Source organism: Aptenodytes forsteri, unplaced genomic scaffold (assembly GCF_000699145.1).
Source record: "Aptenodytes forsteri isolate BGI_AS27 unplaced genomic scaffold, ASM69914v1 Scaffold119, whole genome shotgun sequence".
NCBI classification, from domain to species: Eukaryota; Metazoa; Chordata; class Aves; order Sphenisciformes; family Spheniscidae; genus Aptenodytes; species Aptenodytes forsteri.
The window spans coordinates 8,193,719-8,208,294 of record NW_008796165.1 but is presented as its reverse complement, the minus strand read 5'-3'; the positions used below and the strand labels follow the sequence as shown (position 1 = coordinate 8,208,294).

Sequence of the window (14,576 nt, the reverse complement as noted above, 5' to 3'; positions counted from 1 at the left end):
TAAGCCCCCTTTAAGTATTGAAAGGCCACAATAAGGTCTTCCCGGAGCCACCTCTTCTCTAGGCTGAACAACCCCAACTCTCTCAGCCTTTCTTCATAGGAGAGGTGTTCCATCCCTCTGATCATTTTTGTGCCCCATTCCTTGTGGTCCTGTTCTTTTAAAAAAAAAAAAAAATACAAGTGTTTGTGTAATGTTGGGTAAAATATTTTTGTATGGAATAGTACTCTTCCTTTGTGTGCTTATCTAGAAAGTGGCTTTTGTTTATTATTTAGTTGTTTTTGAGGTCCTACTGCTTTTGAGGCAATGAGGAGAAAGGAGATAACTGCAAATATCCAGTAAGCAAAAGTGTTTGTCTGACCTCTGCAGTTCTTTTCTGTTTTCCATCAGTTTTTCTTCCTATGTGATAATGTATAAGATACTGTAAGAGCAAAATGACTGCGATTCAGGAAATCTTGGGGTTTTTACCTTCACTGAGATACTTCTATTAAAGTATTAAACAAGCACAGAAACTTTGGGATAATCCTAATTAAAGCATTTTGTCGTTGTTGGGTAAAGGCTGTCTTCAGTCTCCAGGAAAGACAAATGGGTTTAGTAGTCCAGAGTACTAATTAATGGGTACTGACTTTTGTTTTGGTTTGTTTTTTAATTCAGTTTGAGCACTGCTCTTTGTATGTTGTGCACATGGCTTAAACGCTAGAGTGTTAGCATGGGGGTTGGGAGACTAGAGTTCATGTCTTGGCCCAGCTCATGGGCTTCCTAGGGATGTGCTTTCGTGGTATTCTGGAAGCAGAATTTGCTCCAGAGTCTTGGGAGTGTTCAAAGTCTGCTGGAAACCATTTGAAAGAGGTTAGCATGGTGCCAAGTTAGCTAGTTCTGCTAAGAAGTGGTTAGAGCTTCATGCTACCAGTTTAGACTTTGTACCCTGCTTGCTTTGTTCAGAAGGCTTGCAGTCATCTCGGAGCATGGGCAAAGTTCACTCTTGTCTGCTTGGTAACTAATAGGTAGAAATGTCTTCTGTGACCTTCAGAAATATAATTTTTCTTTTTTTATCCCCCATTCCTCCTGTAGAAAGGGACTAATGCTTCCTTACTTTAGAGTTTTGCTTAAGGTGATGCTCAAATAGTAGAACAATGAAGCTTGTAAATAGTTGGGGGTGGGAGTTGAAATGCATTGGGCAAAACTTTAGCCTGGCATATTTGTCTAAACCCTTTCTTAATTTCTGATACTGGTAAGTGTATTAGCTTGTTTTTGTTAAGTGAACAGCTGGTGAATCTTAATTTTTACCAGATGGTCTTCTGAGTTATGTAAAAACAGAGAAGCATTCTTATCTCTTCATTTAGATGCTTGCAGTAGGTGACCTTTCAGTTTGTGTCTCAGTTGATATGCCTGGATGGTTTTTTTTAAGTGTTTGTCTGAAACAGAAAGAAGTAAAAGTTAATTTAATAACCACGGATGACTCATAATACGATCAGTCTCATTACATCAGTAGGGTTGTTGCAAGGTTAGAATGATAGGGGATGCCACAGAGGGGCGCACATGTAGCTGGTGTTACAGTCTGTGGAGGTGGTCCTGAGACAGGCCGGATTCTGGGATGAGAAGAGCCGAGGTACGAAAAAATCTCAGCTGTGAGTGTCCAAATGTGCTGAATCTCTTGATAGTCCAGAGGGGAGATACACATGGATCCTAAATCTGGTATTATGGTACTAAAGCCTTTACTTGCTTGGCTGAGCATATTGGTTTAACTTTACCCGTTTTTGGGGAACAGGTGTTATGCTTTGTTTCAGTTGCTTTCAGGTAATTACCATTGCAACACTGTATGTGTGAATTTTCAAGAAAATTTTCTCACTTACTAATATGTCATATGTGAATTAGTGTCCTAAAGCTTTCTGGGTTTGAGTAGACTTCTAGCAGATATAATCTGGAGCTGCCCTTGACTTCCTTGTAGAATTTTAATTATTATCTTTGATTACTGAGCCATTTTCCTCATAAGGGATGGGAAAAGGAAGCAAGGTACTATGTTTCACTCTAGAAACAGGAAACTTGGGGTTGGGTTGTTTAAAAATCCTACATCCAGAAACCTGATTTTTATTAGGAATGCTTAGAAAGAGAATTACGGATTCTTCTAGTAGAAGTAGTAGTCACATAGTGGGCTGCACTAGTATGCCAGGAGACTGAGGGAAGCCATTCTTCCCCTCCGCTTGGTACTGGTGAGACCACTACTACCAGGAGTACTGTGTCCGGTATCAGTCCCTCCATTGAGAAAGTGGAGCAAGGCCAGTGGAGGGCTGCCTACGTGGGGAGGAGGCTGGAGCATGTTTTGTGAAAGGTGAGGTTAAGGGAGCTGGGTTTGCGTAGCCTGGAAGAGAAGGCTAATGGGGGATCTAGTTGCAGTCTCAACTACAGAGTGGGTGATAGCAGACAATATAGAATCAAATTTCTCTTGGAGTTGCACAGTCTGAGGATGAGAGGCAGTGGATACAGGTGACAGCAAGGGAAATTATAATTAAATATAAGGAAAAAATTTTTCCCAGTGAAGGTGGTGAAGCACTGGAACAAGCTGCCCAGAGAGGCTGTAGACTCTCTGTCTTTTGAGATATGTGAAACCTGACAGGAAGCTGAAGTGTGTCTGTGAACTGATCTGTCTGGTTCTAATTGAAGAGGTGAATAAAACAGCAAACTAGATCTCGGTTATATTGGAGGGCAAGTATGCAAGAAGATAATAGCATATGAGATATAGCAAAGGATATTGCTTAAGAACAGTTCTGAGTGTTTTTTTGTTTTTAAGCTGCTGACCTGGAGAATTCAGCCATCCTTCTGAGCAGGTTAGTGGCCTGTACTCAAAAAGAGTTTTCCATGCTCCTAGTCTCTCTTATCTTTTGAAGAGTAAGTTACCAAAGGGATAGTGAATTGATTTTAACAATATTTGTTCTTTGCCAGCATTTTTGATTTCTCTTTAAAACCTCATATATCTTTATGGAATAGAGTTAGCTCTAGTTGCATTGCTGTATCTAGTGATAAAAATTTATTGTGTACTTTCAAAAGTAAGCATTTCCTAGGGTACTGTCTGTGCAGTTGCAGTGGATGGAGATGTATTCATGCTGGCTTCCTGGGGTTTTGTAGGAGATCCCAAAGGGTGAAAGCTTTTCTTTCTAGGTGATCAAACCTGTTGAGTCTTGTGGTGCCTTAATGTAGTTGTTTCTTCGGGCATTACAGTTTTGTATAAATATTAAAAAGGTGGACTGAGCTATAGTTGCAACAAAATGCTGATGGCAGAAAGTTCTTTTCCCCTTTTTCATCCAGCACAGGAGACGCTGTATCAGCTGTTTCAATGTCTGAGAACTAGGCATCAGATTGAATCACAGTAGCTTAGTCTTATTCTGAGACAGATGGATGTGATATTAGTGAGAGGAGAAAAAGTCTGTAGTTGACAACTGGTGTGACTCTACCCTGGAGATCAGTTGTCTGAGTTTGTTGCTGTTATGGGTACTTGGAGCTACGGCTCCAGTTTTATCCTTTTGGTTACGTGGACTGAGCATGGTACCTGTATTTGCATCTGCTCTAAATTATGCAGGAGACTGCAGCTGAGGATGTTAACTGCAGAGTGCATGTGGAGATTAGTTAGGCACAAAGTGAGATTTTTTTTTCCAGCTGACTTTTACAGGAGAGAGTGGTGCACAGTGTAATTCACAGCCATCTGTCTGCCAGATTTTAATGGGCCTGAACCTGTTGTGCAAAACGTTCGAGGCTAAAGCCTCGTTTGGGTTAGCTTAGAGATGGTGCCTGTTTGGAGAAAATATAGCTACTGTTGGTAGTCAAAGGAAGTACGGAATTGTTCAACAAAAATGTTGAGAGAGGCAGACTTCTACGTCCTCCATATCCAACTACTGGCTGTTAGGCTGAATGTGGTCTTCTGGATACTTTTGACTGCTGCATTTTGCCTTGGTGAGAAGGGGAATGGTGCCACAGGTGAGATAAATTCTGCCTTGCTGCCAAATACCATTTGCTCCCAGCTTCTGTGCAACAACTGCCACCCTCTATCTGTCGGGGCAACAGTAGTCTGACTCTATTTGAGACAGCAACAGCTGTTTGTTGCTTTCCCGGCTTTTGCAGAAGTAACAGCCCGGCTCTCTGTGTTAGGAGCAGCAGTTGTCCCTTCCAGCTTCGCTGTCTAACAACTGCCTGGATCTCTGCAGCAGGTGCAGGAGGAGCATTTTCAACGGCAGCTGCCGCCAGATGGGGAAGTCAGCTGCTTTCCTGTGATGTGGAGGTAGGCTAAAGCCTGCGCTGTTGAGGTGGGGGGTCACAGAGGGTCTCAAAACCCAGATCCAGCTGTTACGGCTGCCAGGGTCAGACCACCCTGCAAGGGATTTAGAAGAGCAAGTCTGTCATCCTGCATTACAGCTTTCTGGAAGCACCTCCTAGGTTTGTCTTGAATGCCTTGAAGTCTGTCTGCCCTCTGACTTTTCTCCTACTGAATTGTTTCCTCAGTGGCTACTTTGCTTCTTTTACGTAATGGTGATTAAGGTTACTGTGCCAGTTAAATAGGACCCCTAATGGTTAGCTGTGAGTCTTTCCAAGGGTAAGCTCTCCATCACTAAGGTGATGGTTAATCTGCGAAGCTATCTGAAAAAAATTTGGAGCAGCACTCTGAAATTTTATTATATGCAAATCTAAATCTGCTTGGTGGAAACACTTACCTGGCCTGGAAGAGCAGGATGCTAAGAAAGTTGTTTTAACATTCAATAACTATCTTCAGAATCTGATTTTGTGCATTCAGTGCAAAACAATTGTTTTCTCATTTTCACATTCGTTTTCCTCTTGTATGGTCTGAAAAAAACACAGAAGAGACTGCACAGTCTCTGGAGCTGGAGCTGCTGTGAAGGGTGAAAATGCTATCCTAGATTTAGAGGAAATGCAGAGAGGAGGAGAAGGAACTTCTTTTACCTTTTCTTCCCCTTTGTCCTTCAAAAAAAATTATTTGGTTTCTTTTTGATGTGTAAAGGTTTACAAATCAGTGAGCCTTGAAGGTTTTAGCTTTACTGTGGTGGTTTGTTTCTTTCAGTTTGATGACTTAGAGGATGTGCTGGTTGTTGATTGAATCAAGAGTTAGTAGTATTCTGGTAGGAATTTTCTTCTAAAATATTTAATGCCTTTTATTAAGTAGGTCTCTCATGAAAATAAAGCTGAAAAAATCTGTGAATAAAAAAAAAATCTCAACTAGTATCACTTTACTTTCTTAGTAACAAAGATGTGTTTTTGCATCTTCGGAGCTCATCTACTTTGCTATATTTTGAAGGTTTTTTTTCTTTTGGTTCTGCACAAATGTAACATGCTTTTTTTTCCCCTTTTCAATTTTTTTGTTTGTTTGTTTCTTGCTTGGGTAGAATGAAAGATATAAAAATGTGCAAAAAATCTTTATGTAAACCCTCTGACTTTTAGTCTGCCTTCCTAAAAAAGTAAGACATATAGGCTTATGGTGCCCAGGTGTCCCCACAAATAACTTTTGAACAGCTGGACTCATACCAATTAAATGCTTCCAGATTTCATGAAAATACAGCCAGGTAACATGGAAAGAAGTCTATCAAAAGAAGCCCTTATAAATATTACATATTTATATGTAGGAAAAAATTAAATCAGCCCTTGCAATTAGGGATGAGAGACAAACCCACGAGGAACCAGACTTTGTTAGTTTTGTGGCTCACAGAACGTGTTGATTTCCTGTGTGTGTTTCCCTACAGAAAACAAAGGCAGAAGCAGTCCAGGTTGTTCTGGGACTAATCTGCTGCTCCAGGAGTCCTTGACATCACATCATGCTTGCCAGTGAGGGACAACTACCTGTCTTGTGTGCTTAATTTCTTAGGGAAAATTCAAAAGGTGCAAACCAGATGATTTTCTTGAATTCATCTTGCATGGTATGATGCAGGTTTTGGTGTGGTTGTTTGTTTTTGTTTTTTTTTTTTTTTTGGTCTTGCTGATGTTTAGACCGGTGATGGATCATGACTTGAGGTAGGGATTTGTATATGGCAGTGTGTGGTGTCTGAATCAATTCTCCTCTTTCATGTTGAAATATTATTCTGAAAAACATTAGTTTGCTGCAACTGTGACGTTAACAGGGTGTTTTATGGTTACATCGATAAGTAGCACTCATTCATTCACTGTTGTCATTCAGAAATGTTTGTTTTCTGTTTCATTGACAACTAGCAAAAATAGTCCATCTGGAAAGTGAAATCTTAGTTTTAGAACTCCTCAAAATTACATGTTAAAAGTGACTGTAAAAAATGGTCCAAGAATTTTCAACAGAACTGCTTTCTTTGGCTATTAAGAATTCTGATGTGTTTTAAATTTTTAGTTACTGTTTATACCTGTGTGTTCCTGTTACCCCAATGACTCTGCATTGCTAAGAGGGAAAGAGCAGGGTTCTATTTTAGGTTGTAAATCACCAGCAAGATGATTTAGGAAGGATGCAGACATACAAGTGAATTAGTTGCTTAATTACTCTGCCTCTGCTGTGATGAGGTAGCTCCTTTCACTGTGTGCTCTGGCAGAAGAGTAAGCTAATTTTGTTTAGTTTATCTCAAAATAAAAGTATGCCGAAGTGAGCTGAATTGATTGCGGTTAGTATGAGCTAAGAGTGTGCATATGGACACTTGCAAGTCAGCTGAGCTGCAGGGGTGATACGGAAGAGGGAGCAGCTAAAACCGGTATTTGAGCCCTGAATTCTAGGCACCCTCTCATCAACTTCATCCGCACAGCCCAGGGTTGAAAACAATATGTTGTTGGTCAGGTTCTTATTGTAGGTTGGAACACAACTTAGTTCTTAGAAAGGTCATGCAGAGTTTGCAGGGCTGATAAATGAGAAATAGTAACTTTATTTCTGTAATGACCAGATTTTTAAGTGTATTTCACTTAACTGTAAACAGAACCTCAGACTGTCACTTCTGCAGAACTTTTTCTCAAAGTAAGAATACTTTGCAGCAGAGCTGTTGACATCAATTTCAGTGGCAGGTTTATGGTAGTGTGAACCCTCCTGTGATTTCAGAAATGACAAGCTCAAGCCCTGCACTCCTCAAGCTTACCTGGTGTAAGTGTATATAACCTTCGCATTTGCTGGGGAATGTGTTAAAGTGTTGTCTCATTTTTAGCTTCAGAAGTAACTGCAAGAAGTAATGAAAAAGAAGGCAAAATGATGCTTCTGAAGAGCAAACCTGTTGGTTTGGTTGTTTTTTTTTTTTAATTTTTTAGCACTCCAGATGCAAAGTGGGTGAAATTCAGTATTAACACAACATGCTGTGAGCAATGGAAGAAATTCTGTCTTGTTCCAGAGAGAATCAACCTGGCCATGAGAGCATTGTGGGTCAATAGAAACTGCTGCCTCCCCTCTGCAGGCAAAAAATCTCTAAAATGTCTTCTTGTGATCCCTGCGGTCCTCTAGACTGGTCCATTTTGTGTAGACATACTGCATGTAATGCTTCATAAGTGTGGAATTCTTCAGTGTTGAATTTGGGAAGATAGAATGGGCCTTGAATTTCTCTGTGATTTCTTTTCTACTTTTTATTTCTTCATTGTTGTAAATAGGGAGAAAGGTCAGAGCATGGAAAATGTATGACCTGATGGCTTTTTATGTCTTGGGAAAAAAAAACCGTGTCTGTTTCTGTGCCTAGCCCCCTTTTTCTCTTATCACATAAAGGAAAAACAGGACTATATATCTTTGGACTCAGGAAAACGGATCTGTTTGCTGCTGCTAACTCTCTCTCTGTTACTGCTGAAAGGTTGGGATTTTTTAATGTAGTTTTATATAGACTTTATATAAACTTTTTATATAACTGTGTGGTGGAGCAGAAGGAACATGATCATGTTTCAGATCTTGTAAAAGTCTGAACTCATCTTGTATGCTTGAATACAGAGCATAGCTTTGATTAGGATGAAAGATAAATTCCAGAAAGAAACTTAACTGTTTCCATTTTTCCCCTCTGGTGAAATATATATGATGTCCTTCGATGTGAATGGTAGCAAATATGTGGCAGAATGAATAGCAATGCTCTGCCTGCTGAAGTTGCATAGTTGAAAAGATATGGGTATCAAAAAAAGAAAGCAGGATGCTGCATCAAGGTTTTTGCTGAGTAGAGGTGCTCTCGTATTTGGAATTAAGCTCAATTTACAATACCATTTTGTGGGATGTTATCACTACTTTAAAAATGCTATTGTATTAGATTTCTTGAACTAAGTAAAGCCAGAGTATAGGGCTAGAACAACATGCAAGCATTTTTTCTGAAAGGAAAACATTGTAAATATTTCATTATATAGTCTTAACTTTAAATAGTTTCACAAGAGGTACTCATTTGTACATGCAGTAGTAAGTTGGCACTTTCACGATCAAAAAGTCATACTTGCCACCTTCTCTTCCTCTTACACTGCACTGTGTAACACCCAGAGTGAGTAGGGGTGTAAGACGATAGTGGAGGTAATAGGGTTTATATATGTGTTTCTGGCTTTAGACAAAATATTTCAGCCATCTCAAACGTAATTTTAAGTATTAACTATTTTTGTGCTCCCTTTTAAGGTAGTATGAGTGTTTCATAATTTTGAACGCAGAATTCTCAAAACGCCTTTATGGGGCAGCACTATTGTCCTAATTTTACAAATAACTACTTTGTCTTGCTTCCCTAGGTGGCTTATTCAAGGTTACACAAGAATCCTCTGGTGGAACAGGGAATTATATCCAAATGTTTGATGTTTAAAACTTGAAACCTGATTTCTGGATTACCCTCTCCTAACAGAAATGGAAGACCTATACCTTTTCTGTCATTTTACTGCAATTAATTAAGTTATAAGTATCAATACTCTGATTTTGATCAATGCTTTTAATTCTGTTTACTGCTTCTTTTTCTTTTTAGGCATGTACTGGTATTGAAAATATTGATGAAGCTATAACGTTGCTTGAACAAAATAACTGGGATTTAGTGGTAAGTATTCTAAGAAAATGACTTCATAGATCAACTTCATGTAACAGTGACATGCCATCTTGCTGAGACAGCTATTATCTTTATTTCAAATTTTGGTGTGTCTTATGGCTGGGGCAAGCAATTTATGTGTAGACTGTTTCTGGTCTGTTAAAGCTTCATTGCTAAGTTAACATGATATTGAGTTGTATATACCCTGGTATACTCTGGTTGTCTTCATACCTTTTTGATTTGTTTCTTTTCCTTTAAATCAATGTTTCATATTGTGTTTAGTTTCCTTTTTGGTTAATTGTATGCATAATTTTGTAAGTAGTATAATTAAGGGTAGCATTTTTAGAAGACATCTTGTGTATACACACAAGATTTTTGAGGATTTAGGTGCCTGTTGAAGAAATGGAAGGTAAAAAAACTTCTTCAATCTTTCATATGGTTTTAGTTTAAAAATAAGATAGTTGCTTTTCTATTGTTAGTTATGCAGAACTGAGTCAGAGATTAAGGCCATACCTTATTTGGATTTGGTGTTATCCAGACATGGTTAAACACAAACAAAAAACCCAACAAACAAACTCATCCTAAAAAAGCCTATCGTCTGTTTTGTAACAAGGTTCAATGTGCAGACAAATAGGAGGAAACCAATAAAACAAGCAAAACAGTCAGGTATTTTAAGACTCTGCATAAGATTATCAGGATAAATAAAGAAACTATTAATCCATTTTCTTAAGGTTTAAAAGTGTAAGATAGAACAAACAATTAAAAAGCAAGTGATCTTCCTTTAAACTGCAATATCTTTGATTTCTTTCTTTTTTTTTTTTTTCTTTTCCAAATAAGTGATCTTTGGACCAGTCCAAATTATCAGAAAATTATTTAAAAAACATAATCAAATTAGATTTTCCAAAGTTGACTATGGATACAGTTTCAACTGTCTGCCACATTGTGTTCCCAGCATATTGTTTAGAGTGTTCTCTGTTTTAATAATTACAAACAAAGTATCACAGAGGTTAAGGTGGGGTTTCAAACTGAGTTTGTTAGAGTGAATATTGTGTTTCTTTTAAGGCGTAACGATTAAAATGACATGTAATACTGTAACCTATTGTAAACAAATGCTATGTACTCCAAACACTTGAAACTAAACGTTTAAAATAAATGTTGGCCAAAGTATATGGAGTCTTTATTTTGCAACACATCATGGTATAAGCAAGAGTGAGACACCAACGAGCAAAAGGGAGCACATATCATCAGTGTCTTCAAACAGAAAAACCCAAATGTATGTTGACAGAGTGATATAGTTAAAAACATCTTTTGTCCTAGTAGTTTGTTGTGGCTTAGCATGGGCCGTTTTGAAAATTAAAGTATTTATGGGAAGGCAAGGAATAGCCTTATGCATTTGGTTCAGGTTGTAAAGTTCTCAGTATAATGCATTAAATCAGTTGGATGTGGTTTTGGAGGACTTGCAAATTGTAAAGTATATGCTTTACAATAAATGCTCACAGGTGGGGTTGAATGAGAAAATTGTGATGAAAAATGGTAAGAACAACTAAGAACAACGGTTTTGATTTTTTTTTTCCTTTTCTTTTGAGACTCCAGAATGAGCAGAAAGGGAGAGTGAAGTATTTAAAGCTATGAGAATGGCTATGAGAATAGCTTTAAATACTTAATTTTATTAGTGATGATTAAATGATCTAGAAGTAGAATATAGTGGGAAAAGTGGGAAAAGAAGTAATGACCCAAAAATGCAAGCTTAAAAAAAGGCATATGGAAAGTAAGAGAGGAAAGAATGTTAGGGATGTGAGAGGTACTTCAGGAAAGTATATAGTTCTTCAAACTAAGGAGAAGATGAATGAGTGTCTATGAAAAGGAAGTGGTAAGTTGTGGAAGAAAAAAAAAAAAATTGGGGACAGTAAGAGTGAAGAAGATACCCTAAGAGTCTGTCATTAGTAGGACACTGTCTCCTTTTTATTAAAGGCAGTCTTCTTGTAAAAAAGGGAGTGAAAACCAAATCATGCTAATCTAACAGGGAGTTAGAAGCAGAAGAGTGAAGAAAGAGGAGAGAAGACAAAAGAAATGTGAATGTAAGAAGAAAAGGATTTGCTAGCTTGAGAGAGAAACATCTCTTTGTTAGGCTAGGGATTTTAGCATTTCAAAAGTCAAAACAATACATGAAAAAAAGCTCATGACTTGAGAGATACAGCATTTTTTATTTTAAAATTAAAAGTGTACGGTCCATGTGTGGGTTTTTGGGGGGGTTTTGGTGGTTTTTTTTTTTTTATAATACCTTTTATTCTGTAGTCAAGTACAGATTCAGTGCCAAGAAATTGGGAAGGAGGGAAGGCTTCATTTTGGTGGAACCAAAAGGTCTTGGAGTTTTTTAGCCAATATGAAAAATTAAAAAAAAAATCCTTTTGCTTGGCACTAAATATTTTGTTCAATGCAGAACAAAACATTTTTGGGATTTGTAAGGAAAACAAACTTTGTAGGACTTAGTTCAAAAATCTTGAAGACAGTAGTGAAGTTGTGATGATTTTGATAAGGGTTCCTCTATCGTCCTTTGACCACCAAACTGTTAGGTAAGCAGGAAGAACATCATCACTCTCTTCTCTAATTTCACTTAGTTTTGTGCATCTTATTCAGAGGCTTATTTCAAGTTCAAGTTTTTGATAAATATCTGAATTCATAGATTGGGATGAGCATTTTTATGACATGTATCTTTGTTTTAAAAAAAAAAACCAAAACCAACCCATTCTTTAGGTGATTTTACAGTTCTAAAGTAAAGAAGTAGTAGTAAAATATAGTCATACAGGTGTTCAGTTTGTTTTTTTTTTTTTTGGGGTGGTGGTGGTTTTGTTTTTTTTAAAATGTGGATTCCTTTCCTCCTGATTTTGGAAGTAAAATCAGAGTTCTGGATTTGATCAGGAAAGCTTCTGTGAGGCACCCAGGGCAATATGAAGTAGAAAGCTAAGCAAGTCCCATTAGGAGGTGATCAACCTAAGTTCAGAGGCAATTCCGCAGCATTAGGGAAAAAACCAAAAACATAAGGAAGTTCTTGTCTTGGAAGAGATTGCTTTCTTGCTCTTCATTCAGGCTGTCTGTATCTCAATTCCATTTTCCTGTTTGGGGAAAAAAGTCATGCACTGTCAGAGTCTGTGCTAGGGACCCAGATTGAAGATTCCCTTGAGCACCTGTTGCTTCTTGAACTTTATGAGACTCAACTCAAGGGCTTTGTTATTCCTCTGGGACTTCAGTCAAAACAACCAAGAGCAAGTAGTGCTGGTGAGTTGGAAAGCAAAAGGATCCCAAAACAGAAACAGTGAAGTACTTGCTGACAAAGTAGTACATCAGAATGCACAGAGACAGCAGAGGTTATATAGTTCACAAAACAAGTTTCTAATGTCATGCTACAAGTACTATGTTTTTGTGTAAGCTTTTTTGAGGATTTGTTTGCACTGATGCAATATTCCTGCTGCTTATTTTCTCCATACTTTTTTTTTTTTCCCTTGTCTTGCTAGTAGATTTTAGTATCAAGGGTTAAAATGTCACCAATGTCTTTCCTGTTACTTCAGTGAGTGTTACTGTGTTTTGTATCTTTTGGACATTTGGTCTTACCTTTAAACAAAGCCAAACCTGAGTGAAGTGTAAGGAACTCCTTTCTTGGTTTAGTTTTTTCTGGTAGCCACTTATGGTTTTTATTAAGAATTCATCTGAATTCTTTTTTCTTTTCAGTTTAGAACTGAAACATCAGCTTCCTATTTTTGAACTTTTAAAGATTGCCTACCCCCATTAGAAGTCTTCATGTCTATTCCTCTATATGCGATACTTTAAGACAACATGAACTGCCATTAATTTATCTTTGACTTGGAACTAAATAAATTGGATTTAAATGTCTCAGAGTTGTATATGTTTTAGTGTCCAAATCATGTTTGTAGCTGTTTGAAGTGATATAGGAAACTGTCTTTCATAAATGTTTGGTTGCTAGGCTTTGTTCAAGTGCTTAAAATCAAATTGATCATGAGAGTGCTGCAGAAGAATTCATATGCAATAACAGCATGTAAATTGCTTGGTGGGATCATGAAGTCTAATCTTGCCAATAATGAAGTCTAATCTTGCCAATAATTAGTTCCCCACCGTTGTGTATGAGTTGGCCTTTATGGTGGTCTGCTGCATATATAGCAGCTTAGGTTTTTTTCTCTATTAGAACATTGTAGCCTAATTACTAGGCTTATTATAGGCCGAACAATGAAATGTTACGGATGTTCTGTGAGATACAGAAGATCAACATAGATAATATGATGATCTCTTCAGGCCTTCATCTTTATGAAACTGTTCTGCAATAAATGGATCCAGCAACTCTCTTAAGCCTGCCAGGATTGCTGATATGTTATTTCCTGAGTGTCGTTTCTTTAGATCTATTTATTTACAATAGTTTTTAACATCTGAGTAAGCAAAAGTTAGGAATTTCTGTCTGTTGTAAAATCTGATGGTTTCATAGCTTGCCCATTTAACTATGACCTTCTGTTTTGGCATTTGAAGGTAAGAACGACGGTATAAATGTGTCTTAAACTTTGTGTAAAGACAATAAAACAAAAGTATGAAAAATCACAACTGTGTGTCTTTTGAAATGTTTCTGATGATAGTACAAATTTAAAGGAAATGACCCATGAATGTACTTCTTGATCCTATGCAATATGGACCTTTGTATATATGAGGTTATTACATAGGTAACAGCTCTTTGCTCTCCTCATATCAAATGCTTGTATCTGTGCATAAAACTTGGATTCCTGTACCTTTCACAGATTTAATGAAAAACTCAAAATCCTTCATATATAGCATGACTTTATATTCTGTACTGGTAATCAGAACAGGATTTTTGAATGAAAGGCAGGACTCACCATGCTTAATTTTCTACTTTTTCCAGTATGACCATTTCTTCTGTTACTCCTGTTCACTGGTTTTTAAAATTATTTTTATTACAATGTCTATTGGAAAAGACATGAAATGTAGGTACTGCTTAACATCACTTCAAGAAGAAAATAAATGTCATCAAAATAAAGCTGGGGTTATCCCATGTTCACTTCATTATAAACATGTGTATAATGATTATTGCAAAAAAAAAAAATCTGTTTTTTATTTTCAAAATATATTCTTAAAATAACCTTTGTGCCTTCCTGCTATACTGGCTTTCATTATTCTGTATTCTGGTAGAGGCTCAAAGCACAGTATAACTTCAGTAAAACCAGCAGTTTAGTCCACCTGGAAATGTGATGACTTGCAGTTCCTGTCATAAACAGCTTCCAAGAGTCAGCTGACAAAAAGCATTTCTATACCTTGGAAAGAGAAAATTGTATATTCTGAACATTTGTTTTTATAAAGCTTCAACTCTCAATTATAATTTTTTCTTTTGAATGGATAACTTACACAAAAGATTGGACAGCCTGGATCGATGGGCCGAGGCCAATTTTATGAGGTTCAACAAGGCCAAGTGCCGGGTCCTGCACTTGGGTCACAACAACCCCATGCAGCGCTACAGGCTTGGGGAAGAGCAGCTGGAAAGCTGCCTGGCGGAAAAGGACCTGGGGGTGCTGGTCGACAGCTGGCTGAACATGAGCCGGCAGTGTGCCCAGG

General features: G+C 37.6%; 1 protein-coding gene across 2 annotated transcripts in view; it reads left to right on the top strand.

Moving 5' to 3' along the window:
- Window positions 1-14,576, top strand: part of FAF1 (Fas associated factor 1) — a 175,700-nt gene that overhangs the window by 8,647 nt on the left and 152,477 nt on the right. For both annotated transcript variants that reach the window (XM_009287352.2, XM_009287351.2), the window contains exon 2: window positions 8,895-8,963. In XM_009287352.2, coding sequence (XP_009285627.1) covers window positions 8,895-8,963 — 69 coding nt within the window. The remainder of the gene's footprint in view (window positions 1-8,894; window positions 8,964-14,576) is intronic.